Source organism: Acanthopagrus latus, chromosome 11 (genome assembly GCF_904848185.1).
Source record: "Acanthopagrus latus isolate v.2019 chromosome 11, fAcaLat1.1, whole genome shotgun sequence".
Taxonomy (NCBI): domain Eukaryota; kingdom Metazoa; phylum Chordata; class Actinopteri; order Spariformes; family Sparidae; genus Acanthopagrus; species Acanthopagrus latus.
This window is the reverse complement of record NC_051049.1, coordinates 27946418-27963903: the sequence shown is the minus strand read 5'-3', so window position 1 is coordinate 27963903 and position 17486 is coordinate 27946418. Positions and strand designations below refer to the sequence as shown.

General features: G+C 42.8%; 2 protein-coding genes and 1 long non-coding RNA gene across 3 annotated transcripts in view; 1 reads left to right on the top strand and 2 right to left on the bottom strand.

The window, feature by feature from the left end:
- Positions 1 to 1362: 1362 nt before the first annotated feature.
- Positions 1363 to 9068, bottom strand: LOC119028002. Its single transcript, XR_005077545.1, has 3 exons — positions 8938 to 9068; positions 1574 to 1762; positions 1363 to 1497 (listed from the first exon to the last, which is right to left on the bottom strand). It is a non-coding gene; the product is annotated as an uncharacterized LOC119028002 (long non-coding RNA).
- On the top strand, positions 2270 to 5978 carry foxc1b (forkhead box C1b). The gene has a single exon (XM_037113457.1). The coding sequence runs from the start codon at positions 4054 to 4056 to the stop codon at positions 5467 to 5469; it is 1416 nt and encodes a 471-aa protein (XP_036969352.1). The 5' UTR covers positions 2270 to 4053; the 3' UTR covers positions 5470 to 5978.
- Positions 9069 to 11502: 2434 nt separating the features above from the next.
- Positions 11503 to 17486, bottom strand: part of gmds (GDP-mannose 4,6-dehydratase) — a 153478-nt gene continuing 147494 nt past the window's right edge. Inside the window, exons 10-11 of the mRNA XM_037115781.1 lie at positions 13121 to 13189; positions 11503 to 12064 (exon numbers count right to left, since the gene is read on the bottom strand). Coding sequence (XP_036971676.1) covers positions 12002 to 12064; positions 13121 to 13189 — 132 coding nt within the window. The 3' untranslated portion in view covers positions 11503 to 12001. The remainder of the gene's footprint in view (positions 12065 to 13120; positions 13190 to 17486) is intronic.

Sequence of the window (17486 nt, the reverse complement as noted above, 5' to 3'; positions counted from 1 at the left end):
TTACGCTCTTTTTATGCAGAAATCTGCACTGAGGCTGCTAATCTAAAAGTGTCTGATGTGGTACCTGAGCTCAACCCCACACCTAGAGTGTAAATTACCTTTTGTTCAAATCTATTTGGGATCTCAGGGTCTCCAGAGACTCAGATCAGGCAGCCAAACTGAGTGGAACCCTCTAATGTTGTTGGGTCTTTTTGTTTCTTTCAGTTGTTTTTTACAAGTCTGCAGCTACCTCAGCTGTGTAGGAGAACGCTGCAAACACCGCTTTGCTGTGTGTTGTGGACTACTAAACTTCCCCTGACTTTCCATCAGGGTGGAGGGGAGGAGAGAAAAACTGGATTTTTATTTTTTGGTGAACTTCTCCTTTAAGTGCAATTTTCCAGTCCTTCTGTATTTCTTTTTTTGTGACACTTCTACTTCCCCACATTTCAAAGGTCAATACTTACTTTGTGCTCCACTACATATATCTGGGGACTTTAATTACTGGTTACCTTGTAGATTCAAATGAATAAAATAAAACACAATCAACATTTACATTTTGATACACTATTACAGGTTGAGATAAAACTTTACTGATCCACAGGGAGACATTGAGAAGACACCCTGCAGTTCATAAAGTCTTAAAAATGAGCTGCAACATTGAAATTACCTTTAAATGACCTTTAAATCATTCCCTATCACTTCCATCACTTACTGAGTGTGCACTGGACCCTGTAAATCTCCTGCACTGGACTTAGTAAATTGCTGCTATTTCATGCTGCTGCTAAATTTATTATTTTTATCACCTTATACCACTTGTCACTTTATTCAATCTTATTGTGTACTTTTTATTTCAGTTTTATGCTGCTCACTGTTGGTTTACATTCTGTGTACTTAGTAACTTGTTTATTTATTACTTTACTATTATTTATTACTTTTGTATTCCTTTCTCACTTTGTTTTAGTACTGTTGCAAGACAATTTCCCTCAGGATAATAAAGTTTTCTTGAATCTTGAATCTTGAAATTAATAACTCATTTATCATTCTTAAATATCATCAAGATACTGGTAGATTAATTATATGTTGATGCAAACACTTTGCTACTTACTGAATGTGACTTCAACTTGTAACAAATAACAATATGCTTTACACTGAGCTACTGTCACTGTTTGAAAGAGCCGAATGTTCTTCCACTGATGACTGATGACATGTATACATCATGCTGTTTTGCATACTGACCACTGGGGGGCAGGAGTGTGTCGTACATTAATCACAGCGACATGCAGCAGCCTTTAACTTTCTCTGTGCAGGAAATTCTGTTTCAAAGTCTCTGAATCACACATGTACAGCACACAATGACAATCAGTCAAATACTGTTTACATTTAAGGACTTTATATTCTCTTTTTGCATGTTTCTAAATTATGACCTGGTGATGTGGCTGTGTTTTATTTTAACCTCAGTGGTGACAGATGGAGGGATCTGTCCTGTGGAGGTTCATCTGTTCAACACTGCTCAGACTCCTGTAACAAAAGTTGAATGAATAACTAATGAGCAGAATGAAGCCTGCAGCCTGTTGCACAGGTCTGTTTTACTAACCAGCGGCCTGCAGCTGGAGCCTCATTCAGCCACCTGTGGGCCGCTGCTGCTCCAGGCGCCTGCAGGCCAGGTCTCCCTCCACACACCGACACACGCTGCTGGGTGCTGGGTGCTGGGTGCTGGGTGCTGTCAGCAGGGGTCACTGGTGGTCAGTCACAGCCGGTGTTGAGGACCCCACAGGTGACAGCCCTTCATTAGAGTCCCGAGAACACATGCAAATGCCAGAACAAAGAGCCACAACAGAAAACACACACGTGAGAAATGAGCTCCTCTCACAGATTATCAGTTTTATCAGAGATCAGGAGTTTTTTGTTTTTTTTTCTTCTTCTCTGATGTAACTTCAACGAAGATCTGAATATTGAGACCTGTTCTCTGAAACGAAAAGGATCGTACATCTTTTATTGAATTAGGTCGTTGTTGTTTTTTTTCATTCCAAATCCAAAAATTCTCCTGATTAATTCTTATATAAAGTTTGATACCAACGCATGTTTTTTTCTCCCTAAACTTAAAAATAACTCAACTCGTCTCCAAAAAGCGCACAGCCAAGACTTCACAGCTTAACAACATTTCTGTCAATAAAAAGATTTCAAAATTATACACAGAGACATTTAAAGAATATTCAAGAGGATTTATTAAATCTGCTTACATTACGTTGAACACTCAAACCTAAATGAAAGATGGAGCTAAAGCCTGTGAAACTGCATCCTTTTTAATAATTTAACTATTTAAAACAATGAAAATAAAAATGATAAAAATAAAACAAAAGAAAGTAGATGCTTTGGTTTCCTTCATGTATCAAATAAAATGACACGATTCCACTTCTGAAATTATTTGATTCACACGTTCAGCCTCTAACTTTTTCACTTCTGATACATTTTTGACATAAAAACGTGCATTTAAAACAAAGATGGTTCAGGTTTATCAAAACAATTTGCTGATTAAATTAAGAAGAAAATATGTATCGAAATATATTTATCCTAAAATACGCACAAAGGCTGTGCTGAGTAAATGTGCCCTTGGCAACAAATCAGCAGTACAACAATTAGACCAAAAAACTAGTTTTTTTTTTTAAAAAACATCAAATAATAAAACGGTGTTGCACTTTGAAATGTATGATCACAAACTTTGATAATATAATATAAATGTATTATCCTCTGCCAGCCTAAAAACAAAATGGATAAACCACCTTCTTCCTTTCGTCTCCATCTATGTGATGTTTTCAAACGATTATTTGCATCAGGCTGAAAACACACACTTGTTGTTTTTAGCCGTACAATCAACACGCCGACACACAACTTTCTACAGAGGCCATGTGGACTTGTGATAGCTCTGTTAACACCCGATCAGTGTGAATGACATTTGGGGGTCCTCATCTGAAAAGAAAAAAAAAAAAAAAATCCCACCTCGCTCTCTCGCACCCCGGGGACCTTCTTCTCACCCATCCCGACCAAATGATCTTCATTTAACCTTTAATTAGTTTCCACACACCGCCCACCGGCGCTGTCGGGGGGCAGGAGGAGGGAGGTGGAGGGAGATGGAGGCATCCACACTCTTTCATGTCCGTCTGTTTATTCAGAGGCTCAGGCGCAGCTGATAGAGAGATTCTCACACTCTGCTCCCTGATTAGGATTCGCTCGTTTTGCATTTCTAATCTGCGACACCTTCGGTCTGATCGGAGGTTTTACGCATCCACCCAGGTTAATTAACAAGAATGTGAACGTTAATTAGGGAGAATGCCCACACGGTTCGGGCCTATGGAGCTGACGTGACACAAATACAACAGAATATACACGTATACGAGGCAGTCGGGGTAATTTTACCAGGAGCTTTATTTTGGATCATTTTAACTTTTACGCACTTTTCTGCCGTTTTGGTGTTTCGGAGACGGAGAGGAAGAAGCCTTAACGGCTTGCACCAAAAAAAAAAACTTTATGTACTCATTTTTAAAATTGACCAATAAGAGGTTATTTTCTCACTCGCAATATAATGTATAAATTAAAAATAATAAATGTTTGGCAGTTTGGGTCTTTACCTGAATTTTTCGGTATTTCAGGCACACCCTTCGCATTTTAATAACTCCGCGCTGAGGGGAGAGGGTGAGGAGCGTGAGGAGAGTGAGGAGGAGGAGGAGGGTGTAGTAACTTTTGTCGCCATGCAGCTTTTCCACAGGTTCACTCCTCCAATTGGATGTTGGAGCACACATTCGGGGAGGAGCAGCCCGAGCAGCCAAAAGGGAGGAAAAAATGTGAAGGGTAATTCCTCGCTGTGTAGACTCAGCCTTCCTTTCAGCCTCCTCAGTCTCCCAAATGTTCACTGCAGCAGCGCGCGTTCTCTCCGGTTCACCGTGGCCAGCTGTGCCTTAAAAAAAAAAAAAGGACTTCCAGACAGAAGAGGGACAGTTACAGAACCGGAGCACACGCTGAAGTTGTGAGAGTTTGTAGGGGGGAAGTAGTTTGGGGAGGTTTTACGCATTGCGCAGGATGCAGGCGCGCTACTCCGTCTCCAGCCCCAACTCTTTGGGAGTTGTGCCGTACATCAGCAGCGACCAGAGCTACTACCGGGCCGGCGGTGGATACACCGGGATGCCTGCGCCCATGAGCATGTACTCCCATGCGGCCCACGACCAGTACCCGGCCAGCATGGCCCGCGCGTACGGACCGTACACCCCTCAGCACCAGCCGAAGGACATGGTGAAACCCCCCTACAGCTACATCGCTCTCATCACCATGGCCATCCAGAACTCGCCGGAGAAGAAGATCACCCTGAACGGGATTTATCAGTTTATCATGGAGAGGTTCCCCTTCTACCGGGACAACAAGCAGGGCTGGCAGAACAGCATCAGGCACAATCTGTCGCTCAACGAGTGTTTTGTCAAAGTGCCCCGGGACGATAAGAAGCCGGGTAAGGGCAGCTACTGGACCCTGGACCCGGACTCCTACAACATGTTCGAGAACGGCAGCTTTCTACGGCGCCGGAGGAGGTTCAAAAAGAAGGACGTGCTGAAGGACAAGGATGATCGGGACAGACAGGGGAAAGACCCCTCTGCCCGCACCCCGGGCCAGGAGCAGGACCCGCCGGGGCAGGGCTCTCAGCCGGTGCGGATCCAGGATATAAAGACAGAGAACGGGACCACAACGCCGCCGCAGGCCGCGTCCCCGGCCCTGAGCGCCGTGGCCAAGATCGAGAGCCCCGACAGCAGCAGCAGCATGTCAACAGGCAGCCCGCACAGCGTGCCGTCCACCCGGTCACTCAGCATGGACGGACCCGAGCACCACCACCACGGCCAGGCCCAGGCGCAGGGCTTCAGCGTGGATAACATAATGACCACCCTGCGGGGGTCTCCGCAGGCCGAGCTGTCCCCGCCGCTCATCGCCTCCTCCCGGACAGGTATCACTCCCTCGCTGTCGCTCAACTACTCCCCCAACCAGACGCCCGCGTACAGCTCGCCGACCTGCAACCAGAACGTCGTCTCCACGAACTCCAACGCGACCTATCACTGCAACATGCAAGCCATGAGCCTGTACGCGGGGGACAGATCATCCGGCGGCCACCTGGCGCCCTCCACCACGGTGGAGGAGGCTCTGCCCGACTATTGCATCACCACGACCACCGCGTCCCCGCTCGGACACGGCAACCTGAGCCAGGCGGGCCAGGACGGCCACCACGCGCACCAGGGACGACTCACGTCCTGGTACGGGGACCTGAGCCACCTGAGCCCGGCTTACCCGGCGCAGCAGCAGAACTTCCACTCTGTGCGGGAGATGTTCGAGTCCCAGCGGATCGGGCTGAACGGCTCCCCGGTCAACGGGAATAATAGCTGTCAGATGGCTTTCCCCTCCGGCCAGTCCATCTACCGCACCTCAGGAGCGTTTGTTTATGACTGCAGCAAGTTCTGAGCGCCACAGCGTGTCTTTTAAATTAATAACTCTAATATATGTTTTCTATATTTTTTTTTTTTGTTGTACTTTTCGTCTTTCATTCACACACCGAATGGACTCAGAGACTTTTCTGTCGAGGCGTGTGTAACACCACAAACACGTAAGTGTCTTCCCTCTCACTTTGACAACTGTTTATAAAGATGGCGCGAATACCAGCAGCTTTCATGACTATAGACTGTAAATTATAGCCTAATATAGTAATTTATTTTTTAGGAAAAGGGAGTGGATGGATACTGAGGACCAAACTCTTAAAAAAAAGTTTTTTCCAGTTTTTCCTTATCGCTGCCTTTATTTGTCCCAGTTCTTGTATAGAAACAGAGGGGGGACTTTGTAGTCTGTACTGACTTATTTTATTCCTTTTGTCTAATTTGTTTTAAAAAAAAAAAAAAAACTATTTTGAAGGCATTACATTTTGTTTGTTTAATAAAGTGCCGTCTATTTGATTTAAACCTGAGTGATTTATTAGCAGTGTTAATGTTAGTGGACGGGAGCATTTTTAAATGAAGAGAAAGAGAACCAGAGGGAGGTCAAAATGTCTTTTTTGGAGTTTAAAATATTCTATATAATTTTGGGGGGATGGCAACTGAAACCCAGTTTTTTTTAGGAACATGTCCGGAGTGTTCCAGAGAGGTTAAAGCCTGTAAACGCACAGGATTATTTCAATGAATCCTAATCATTTGGATTTTGAATATAAAAGAAACACTAATGAATCACAGTGATAAAGGTTTATAACGCCTGCTTGCTTCAGGAATGAATATCTGATTAAAAATAATCAGGAGGTTTGAGGCCCTATTTTGCGCTGCGGAGGCCGAATCCAACCCTGCAGCCGAGGCAAAGTAAAATATCACGCTGTGAGAGGGTCAGACGGACACACGCTGCTTTTCACCTTCAGTACGAAGCTTTGGGTCCGAAGCTGCAGCTTCTATATCTTCAGCATTCAAGCGGTAAATAAGCACATGTGTGGCAGCAGCTCGGCGGTGCGGTTTGAACTCATCCAGGCTCCGTCAGCGAAAACACATCAGCCACTGCAAACCGAGCAGGCTCCCGTCTGACTGCTTGCATGTGAGCGACGGATGCAAAAAAAAAAAAAAAAAAAGGCTGCAGCTGCTGCATTTCTTCTGCACGTTTCAGAGACGTTTAGCCTCCTGAGCAGAGCCTGATCAGGACGCGGCCTGCTCTGAGCTGCTGGGTCCTGCAGCACTGACCTGACCTGACTGACTGGCACACCGCTGCTGTCAAATGTTTGTTTATTTCCCCTGATGACGTAGAGCTAGATGACCTCCCCCCATAGACACACAGATTCTCTCGAAGATCCAAACTTTTCTCTTTTTCCCCCCCTTTAATTTCTTGTAGGTGTGCGGGCACATCCACATGGCAGCTGTGCATGTCCAGCACTACTCTAGACATTACAAAGATTACAGCACTATCAATTCAATATTTTCATTTTTAAAAAAAAAATACAAAGAGGTAAAATAAAAACAGGCAACACTTTCTAAGAACCATCATAAATAAATGTCAATCCGTAGTTAACTGAACTGTAGTTCATGTCGCTGTAAACATTATCTGGATGGTAGTGTTGCAGCTCATGTTATGAACTTGTACAACTGCTTCAGAAATGTTTTATAAAACATTTCATTCACAAAAGTTGAATTAATTGTACGTTTTCCAATTTTAAATAACGGTTATTTCAACGTTTTGCTTGTGTTTTAATGACCTGAACCAGGCGGACGTGTGAGTAATGGGTGACGTATCAAAGTTAGAACAAATTAAGTTAAAATCTATTCCGGCAATATCTTCAAAATCAGCAATAATAATGGTGATGATGATAATAATAGTAATAATAGTAATAATAATAATAATAATAATAATAATAATAATAATAATAATAATAATAATAATAATTTTCGCCTCCTAAGCTCTGACCTAACAGCCTGCTTCAGCCTTGAAGACAGTAAAACACCTCCACTGTGTGTGTGTGTGTGTGTGTGTGTGTGTGTGCTCTGCAGGCAGGCAGTGAAAGCTCAAACGTGAGCGCCAGCCACTCTCAGGCTGTGTGGATGAGACTTTTTTTAACGAGTCAGTGAAACTCCAAAACTCCAGCGCGCCCTCCCTCCCCACACAGGGCCGCCGGGCAGATGAGTCGAAGCCCATAAAACTAAGTTAAACAGCGCGCTGCCGGCTCCACCGCAGCACCTTCCCCACCAGAGCTTCAGCTGCAAAATGATGCGCAAAAAAAGCGGAATTAAAAAAAAAAAAAAAACAACAAAAAACTAGATAACTGCTTCTAAACAAACGTCGCCCTGACTGATGCGGCACTCGAGGGCCAGGAAGGGAAATCCAGTCAGATCATTTTTCATCGTAAGGACGAGACAGGCGGAGGGTGACGGAGGTCAATGGAGAGGATGTCAACAATGCACTTTAGGAAAGGTCTGCGAGGAGGCTGCAGTAAAGCCTGTCAGTACCTTATCTAAACCCTGCAGCTCCGGGACTCGGGCATTGTTGTGGCGGTTCACAGGCCTCCCAGAGGAGAGAGGCGCTGCTGGGGCTGGAGACGCTGCAGCAATCAAACGGGCCCTATAATGAAGGAATCATTAGGTTATTGTGTCCGGCTGTGCGTAAGGTTTCCCTCACGTTCGGTGTTAATTAACATCAGCGTGGAGGTGCACATCGCCTCCGGGCAGATGTGCGGCTGTCTTTAACGGCTCCGGGCGTCTGCAGATGTTTCTCGCTTGGCGCACTGACCGCAGTTTGATGAGCAGCACAAAGGCGAGTGGCAACCTGAGAGCCCACATCTGACGCGCTCAGCGTTTGGCAGGAAATCACGCTGAAAAAAAGCACCTGAGAACAACCGAGAGCGTCGGCGGACTCACACAGAAGATATTTTCTTTACAGTGAGGGGAGGAGGAGGGGGACTATTTTCTTACGCAGACACTCATTCAGATTTTTAAGAGGCGTCTTTTATTGTGTGAAACAAACCCCGAGGCGCCGCTGGATCCAACGTGTTCCCGGCTGAGGTTCAGCCGCAACACTTCAGTGTTTGACCCGTTTTATTTTCGCAGCAGAAGTCAAAACTCAAATTAGGAGATTAGTGTTGCTTTATAGCAACTGCACGTTTCATGTCCAAAATCGTAAGAATATATATATATAATATCAGACCCGTAATTCATTATAATCTCACTTGTGAGGCCCTTTAAAGATTTTTTAAATAAATAAAACTGTGTATTTAGTATTAAAACAGTAAGAAGATTAAAACAGGATATGCTGAATATTAGATTACAGGACGGTGTTTAAATACAGAAAATGTGCGGCTGTTAGGATTTAACTACTCCTCTCCTCTCTTATATCTCAAGTGTGTGTGTGTGTGTGTGTGTGTGTGTGTGTGTGTGTGTGTGTGTGTGTGTGTGTCAGTGGAGTTAAATCCCTTACAGCAGACGCGATGGTTGTGATCTCGTCGCTGTTTTTGAATCCTGCAGGAGCAAATATTTGACTGAGTTTCTGAAGGTGGAATAACTGGAGGCGTATAAACAACACGCCGTGTTTAAGGACCTCTGCGTGTCGTGTCTGCGCATTTAAAGCGCGGAGTGTTCCTGCTCAGCTGAACAATCCATCTAGTTTACCAATCAAAGCGATTAAAGCTCTCAGAGGAGGGATGTCCGTCATTCAGAGCGAGTGAGCTGAAATTAAAAGTTAAACAACAATTTCATGGCGATGATTGGTTTCATGCGTCACCGGCAGCTGGCGTGGACGGATGTGTGTGTGTGTGTGTGTGTGTGTGTGGTTTTTTTTGTTTGTTTGTTTGTTTGTTTTTTATTTAAAAAAAAAAGGGAACTTTACTTTTGCGTCAAACCTTCCGGACATTAGTCTCATCTCTTGGATGATTGTTCACTTTGAACTAAGAGACTTCTCACCATTCGATCAGTTTTTGGAGAAGCAACCTTTAATTAATTAATTAATTAATTAATTTTTTTTTGTGCCACTGCTTCTCTCTTTTTAAGCACCAAACCTCCAGCTGCCTTTGAACAGAGAATAATTAATATAAGGTTATTTTGAGCGCAATTACGCGTGATTATATGAAAGAATAAAAACATCCAGCGGACCTAAATGACAATTATTAAAGAGACACGTCGACTCAGCACATTCGACACTTAGTTTCCTTAGAATGTCTTTTTATTACAATTAAGAGAGTAAAAAGTTGTAATATTGCAGCTTCTCTCCCCTCCTGCAGCGAGAGTTTTCCCGCTGTGTTCAGATTGACAGAAAAAGAAAAACAGAAAAAAAAACAAAAAAAACCGCTCTAATATTCTTGTCTTGGAAAGATTTAAAGAACCGGTGACCACCTCATGACTCTAAATCGACCGTCCAGCTGTTTAATCCTCTCTAACTGTTTGTTTAGCTGCATCAAAGTTTCTGATTTCTTTCCATTCGGGCTGCAGATCCAGCTCAGCTCTCTCTCTGACTGCCAGCAGTAAACCTGATCACAAGACTCGCCTAATTGTTGTTGAGCTGTTTCTAAACGCGGTGCACCTGCGAGAGGCCGAGCGCGCTCAGTGTGTGTTTTCTGCTCTCAGCAGCGGTTTCAGGGGCCCAAACAACCTCAGAGCCACATCTGGTTCTCATTCAGAGCCCGGCGCACAGACGCAGCGCTGTCCAGGACGATCACAGAGCCGTTTAAACGTCCCGTAGGTGTTTTCGTCCCGCACAACAGACAGAGGCGATCCCGGCCTGCGCACACCGCTCACTGAGCGCTGCAGGGGCTGTTCACTGTCAAAGCGCTCGACCCCCAAAACAACAGGTCAGAGGAGAGTAACTGCGTACATCTACTCAAGTACATGTGTTAGAGTATACCTCTGAGCTGGATCTGCGCGACGTTCCAGGGCGGACTGCAGCCATGTTTACTCCTTCACTTCTCTGACAGCTTTTTTTTTATGTGTGAAACATAAGAAAACTCGTCATTTTAAGGTATAACTTTACATGAAACTGTCGATCAATATACAGTTAAACCGAGCTCTTCCAACCTCCAGCCCCAATATTAAAATAGTTATTTAACTTCAATGCATCAGTAATAATAACAACCCAATAATACCTGGTGCACAATGAGTACTTTTACTTTTTGATATTTAATTTGATATTCTTATAATAAAATCATTTTTCCTAGGGAGGATTTCTGGATGAAGAGCTTTTAGCTCCAGTTTGTATCATACTGTTTGTTTTGCGCTTTTACTTTTTACTTCTCACCTCTAGAAAATCTCCCTAATTAGACGTCTGGGTTAAAACATCCAGCAGCCACAGTTTCACCTTTCAAAGGCCCAACAGACGTTATTAAACACAATGAATAACAATGAATAATGATTAACAATTACTGAATAACAACTGTTAATCCGTGGATAATATTCATTTATTCATTTCATTTAGAATGTGTCGTGCAAGATATTTTGGCAAATATTTTGATTGGTGATTTTTTGCAAAAACTAAGAGGAAACTGCTTTACAAACCTGACCCCCCTCACAGCATTTTTAAGAATTAAGAGACAGAAGACGCCTCAGTTGGTTTAAATGCGTTGTGTTGGATGGGAGGTGTTTTCATTGGAAGAAAAAAAAACCAACAAAAAAAACAAAAAAAACAAAACAAAAAAAAAATCAGCCGACTATCATCAGGACCACAGCAGGTCCGGGGCGGCTCCTCGCTCTGCGTGCGCCTTCGAAATGTGCGACCGGTCTGACAGAAAAGAGGTGTTTGAGAGCGGGACTCTGGGGCTCCGGGCGCGGGGAGAGACGCACTTCCTGCCGAATAAAAAGAGCGCAGTGTGCTCGCTAATAAAAAACCCTGGAAAGAGCTGGAGCGGGCAGAGAGGGGAGAGACTACAGGAGCTGAGCCAGCCGACCTCTGCACAACCTGGGCAACACACACACACACACACACACACACACACACACACACACACACACACACAGTTTTACCCCTTCTACATCAGGAACAAACAGGGACTGCACATGTAAGAAGATCATTTTTTATTATATCAAATGTTTCATTCCTTCATTTATATGTCAAATCATTCATAAACCCGTTGATTCTTATTTTTGCCAGTGAAAGATAAAATCTTACATCATTCTATTTATTTACATAGACCTCAATTCTTACAGGATCATAAAGCCACAATCAAAAGTAACAAATGCATATAAATAAAACCCTTAAAATTTCCCATGGCTATAAATTATATCATGATCAATGTTTGAGTATAAAAAGGCATCTCTGCTTTGTGATAACAAAACAAAATCTAACATGACATGACACGCTAACAACAGACCCAAGACACAAAGGCAAAGATTGGTTCAGTTTAACCTCCCTAACCAAGAAGACAAAGGACATTATCATGTCATTTGGAAATGTCACAAAAGGTAAAAATGCTTCGCGCTCTTTCCGCTGCTGGTCTCAGTGTTGGAGCACAGGAGTGTAAAATGCTTCAGTTGAGGGTGGACTGACTGATCCGGCCTCAAGCGTTTGGGTTAGCCTTCATGAGCTCGATGTCGGCGTCCACCATCTCCCTCACCAGCTCCTGCAGAGGGACACAGGTCAGCATTTCATTTTAAATAACGGGAAGGTTTCTGTCATTTAATGGAAATGACACGAGCCTCAGACAGTTATAATAATGTGCTGTTTTGATTTGTCCACACTGTGGTTTATAGCAGGGCTGCTGTTGATGAAGACACCAGCGAGCGCTCAGAACCTCAGGATGAATCATGTCAGGGCTGGATACTGAACTTTCACTGCTCTTTTGAGGAATGTCAAAAACTATAAAGTGACAAAAACTGTCACCGAATGTGAGGTCAGATTCACAGACTTGTTCGTTTACTCTTTGATCATGTTTTTGGGGTTTTAATTAAAAAATCTGCCACTTTTATACTGTTTTATATTTAGGCAACATTCCTGTTTGGCTGCTTGTGTTCAGACGGCTTTTAACACTCGAGAACGTTTGCCTTGTAGTCAAACACAAAGAGAGTTTTATAAAGAGAAATGTTTTATTTCTCAAATATGGCATCCAAACTCAGGCAATGTATTAACAATAAGCCAGACAATACTGGACAGTATTTGATCATATCATGTTACAGTTTTATTAAATTCTGCTGTTAATAAATTGAAAAACAAAAATAGCTTTGACTATCAGTTGAACGCTGTTTACAGCATTGAACATCAATTTGATTTGTTTTTTTATACATTCTTTCATCAGTTTTTTATTCAATTCCATGAAAATATTTCTTATTCCACCCTATATAACATACAATAGGTTCATGTCAGGCTGATGTAAGACACAGTTTCTCTGGAAGGCCTGTGCTTGTACTTGTTGCTAATTTGTCGGAATTTCATTGCTGCAGCCAGTGAGTGTTTAAAACTCTGGTGACAAAAGCAGGCTAAGCTACCCAAGCCACCACAGATACATGCAGACACTCAGTTCTCGGTGCTGTCTTCTGAGAAAATATCCCTCCATTTCTCATAGATTTGCTCTTTTTGGTATTTTATCTGCAGATATTGTCCTTTCAGTGGCTCACTTCAGGTCTGTGCTAGTATTCTCACTTACACCTGATGTAGATTTAACCATGTGAGTGATACACACCTCAAAAGTTACCCTTGGTGTCCAGCCCATGGTATTCTTTGCTTTGGTGCAGTCGCCATGGAGGTACTCCTGAAGACGGAGGGAGAGAAAGAAAACAAAATGATCTGTCATGTCTGATCTGATGTGTCGTGCTCATATAAAGACATCGTGGACTCGATGACTCAATGTCCAAACTTGACTTCTTCAACAGGATGCGAGAGATGGAGAGTGATGATTTTACACACACACGCGCACGCATGCACGCACGCACGCACACACACACACACACACACACACACACACACACACACACACACACACTCACTCACACACACACACACACACACACACACTATCTCCTCTCTCGGGGAAAAAGGGAGGTCACAGAGTCTCGCTGGCAATCAATCCGCCCTCTCGGCTCCCCACCACCGATCTGTCCAGACAGCCCCCGTCGGTGCCAGAGGATGATAAATTGTGGGACTCTGGTGGTGTAACCCCCCTTAACTCCCCCCCTCCACTCACCCCCTTACACGTTTCCCCCCGTCGTGTTTTGCACTGGGTTCACGATCCAGAGAGACCCCGCTTGAGACCACCAAAGAGAGTGAAAACAACTTTACGTCTTTGTTATGTTTCCTTTCTTTCTCCGACTTCTATTTCCATCTCGGCTTTGGCGAGGATTTTTTTCCTGCCTTCGGCATCATGTGTATAAGCTTGTATCAGAAACACACATGTTGGCCTCAGGAGGTCTAATAAAATGTTGCGGTGAAACCTAATACTGAGGAATCTCATCTCTTTTTCAATTAACTGATACTGTATTCTCCATCATCCTGCAGCTAATTCCACAATGACTCAAATCATCAGATGAAGGGACAACAAACATTTCTGTTTTTCTTTTTTTTAATTTTTTTTTTTTAAAACAGTCATGGCTTTGGATCTTCCCCTTTCTTTTATGTTTTCTCTTTGCATGGTCAGTTAAAACTGCATACACTAAATGGTCATAAGTATGTGGACACCCACACATTTCACACATGCGTTCCATTCCAAATGGCCACTGACTGCTGCTGTAGAAAGCCTCTCTTATGGGAAAGTTTCTGGAACTTGGTCACAGGGATTTACTTTAAGTTGTTGTGTGATTTAAATGGTTGAAGTGTAGCTATAGAGCCTATATATATATAGCTGAAAAATGTGACTACACATTGGGGCAGCAGAGGCCATGGACATACCCAACATGTTGTCACACCAAACTTGTCAGTGGCCTAAAACTTCAAAATATGACGCTCCAGGTATCCTCCTACCATCACTTTTGCACGTGCAGGGCTACACGATCAAGTCAACAGTGATAATTGCTCAACCTCCTTAGACTTCAAAATAAAGCTTGCTGACAAACCTTTTACATTACCTGAGTTTGGACTGTAAACTTGGTGAAATAGTGAAAAGTTTAGACAGCTAAACAACTTGCTAAGGTTTAGGAATACACTGTGTTGAAGAAAACTGAGTTTGACTTGGACTCAGAGCTGTGTCTCATTAACCCTCCACCTTCCCTCCTGTTCAATAGAGTTTTCCTGACTTTAAGAACTGTGATTGATACGTGAAAAATCAGGGCTACTTGTGTTTCCTCTAACATGTCTCCTATGCTTCTAGAGATTGCTTATTAGGAAAAATAACATGTAGCAAGTTCCAAAAAATCAGAACCATCTTCTCCGTTTCGGTAATAAAGAAAAACTACTGAAAGTATTCTGCTCAGCACGTGATGGCCTTGTAACACAATAGGAAAGGGTCCCACATATTGAATTGAATTGCATTAACTATCCATTAATTGGATCTAAGTTGCTTGGTTCAAACCATGAAACCAGATCTAGAGATCAGACCTACACAAAAACAGTGCAGTGTCTCTGTCTGACGTTGAACCTCTTGAAAATGTCTTTTCTGGGTGATCTTATTACAGAGGAACACTCACAGCAGCATTGGCATAGTTCAGCCTTTTCTTGAGCAGAGACCCACATCTCAAAGAGGCTCCACAGCGCTTAATCACACTCTTCGGATTACACACAAAGGCAAGAACACTGAACACACACATAGTGAACAAGTACAGGCTGATTCAGCTGGTGACACTGCTCACTTTAAGAAACCTGGTTCAATTCCAGGTGAGCCGTCTTTATTTTTAACTTCACATGGCGCAGATGAAAGCTACAGACAATTTTCTCCTCCACCTGTAACAGCAGCACAAACAGCTCTTTCTCATGTGAGCAGCACTGTACATTACTCACATCCATTTTTGGCTCTGAAGCCATAACTGGAAACATTTTCAGACTAATTACCTACAGCAATGAGACGTAATTTATCATGGGGCTGAAGTAATTATTATAGGGTGACTTACTCGACAATTATATTAAATAATCCACTTGCTTCATAATTATATTGATTAAGGTTTGTAATGGAGAACATTGTGTAGCTGGCATTAAAGAAACATCAGCTGGTCTCCTCACGAACTCTGAGGCTTTTCTGTTACTGTGTTACAGGTAATACATTTTTATTGAAAACTGAACCAAGTTTAAGATTTACGCGATGCACAGTTTCTGTATCTTGTTGATTGGCTGCTGACTGCCAAGAGAGGGTGGGTCTTCTGTGACATGAGCCTGTCAGATGCAGATGCCAAAACAAATCAAAAGAAAAAACTGCAAAGAAAGTTTGGCGTGCTGCAGAGAGGCGGGAAAAAGAAAAACCTGAAGTAGCCTTTTGTTTAGCTTCTGATAGCATATGTAAGTCAAATGAACTGAAATTAACTCCAAGCTGTGATGTATCGTGCAAAATGCCAAATGATGACGATTTACAGTGAGTCAAGTGAGGTAGGTGAGGTAAGACCTTAAACTTCCCTTCTTGATTGGGCAATGACAACCGAATGCACTTACTATCTGCTGTGACCTGTAACTACCTGCTGTGAGTCGCCTCAGTCAAGGTGCCTTCCAACTGTCATTTACTTCAACTGAAGCCTGACAAATACAAGAATGTGTTTCCTACTTTTAGTTGAGTTCCAGATGTCTCCGACTAACTCACTTGCCCAACCTCAACCAACAGATTTTCATTGACGACCAGTACAAAGAATCTTGTCCTGAAAGATCTTGTGAATAAAACAACAAAATGTAATCTCCTGGGGAAAGACAATTGACTGTTGAATCTCAGCGCCAGATGACACTTTGGGTGGCGTATGACCCAAGTTGCCAACCCAAAGCATCAGTATCTGACAGATGTGGTTTGATGATAATTTGCGTCAAAAACGTGGAAGCATAAACTGGCTTACTGGCCCAGGGTTTATTATTTACTAAGATTTGAGAATCATCATTTTAGAAGGACTTCACGTAGCAAAGTTTCACTACATGAGGTTTTTGTGACTCCAAGACTAGTAAAAATCCATAATTGAGAGAGCGTAACATAGTAAGTCAAACTTTACACAGAACCTCAATACTTTTTTAATGTCAACCAAAATGTTGCACGTCAAAATTTGGCATTAAAGGCGCTCCATCAGATTCTTAGTCTTGTTAACCGATCAGATACTATTTTAGCATTTTAATAACCCTTGTAATGCAGATTCTGTCAGAGACAAGGGATTTTGTATAGAAAAACACATGACTGGTCTTTAAGCAATGTAAAAAAAAAAAAAATCTTGAAATATAATCGCAATATGAGCAATATCCAAATTGCAACTGCAGTTATTTCAAATAGTTTAAATGTGTCACAAAACAGTGATTTAATGGAATTTTGCGGTGCTGCAGAGTTGCTCTGACCTACAAAGCTTCTTCTCCAGATGTAATAAAACATGTTTGTTTGGCAGAGCCCGGGAGAAATCCCACATCATAATGATTTGACTAGTTTTCAATGACTATGAAAATCGTCATGTAAAATTTAATCATCCATACTAATCATGAATTGTATCACAATATCTGTCAAAATAATCACAATATGACTTTCTAACCATATTGTGCAGCCCAACTGAAATCCAGTGCTGACAGGAAGAAAGAAGTGTCTCATATCATCATCTTTATCGTCGTCATGCCTAGCCTCTGAAATGTCCATCTGAGCTTGGCGGGAGAACATCTATTGAAATCAGACTCTTGTCTGCTAAGTCTGCCGTCTTAGCAGACAACCACACAGTTCAGCTTGCAGGAAGTTAATCCAGCGCCTGGACTTTCTCAACCAGGATTTCTGCAGGTGACAGACGAACTCACCCTCGCAGATCCGTCTGTAGACTGCGGCTCAGTGGAATAAGAAGCTGCTCCCAAACTGCTAACAAGAGCATTTTGCGGCCAAGTGAACTCACCCCAAACAGAGCATGTAGCAAATAATTCAACATGAACTACTAACAGATGGGGGCACAATATAATCTTCATAT

Bases quoted from the DNA above. Each gene is read 5' to 3' on its own strand.
- foxc1b (XM_037113457.1), top strand. From the start codon at position 4,054: ATGCAGGCGCGCTACTCCGTCTCCAGCCCCAACTCTTTGGGAGTTGTG.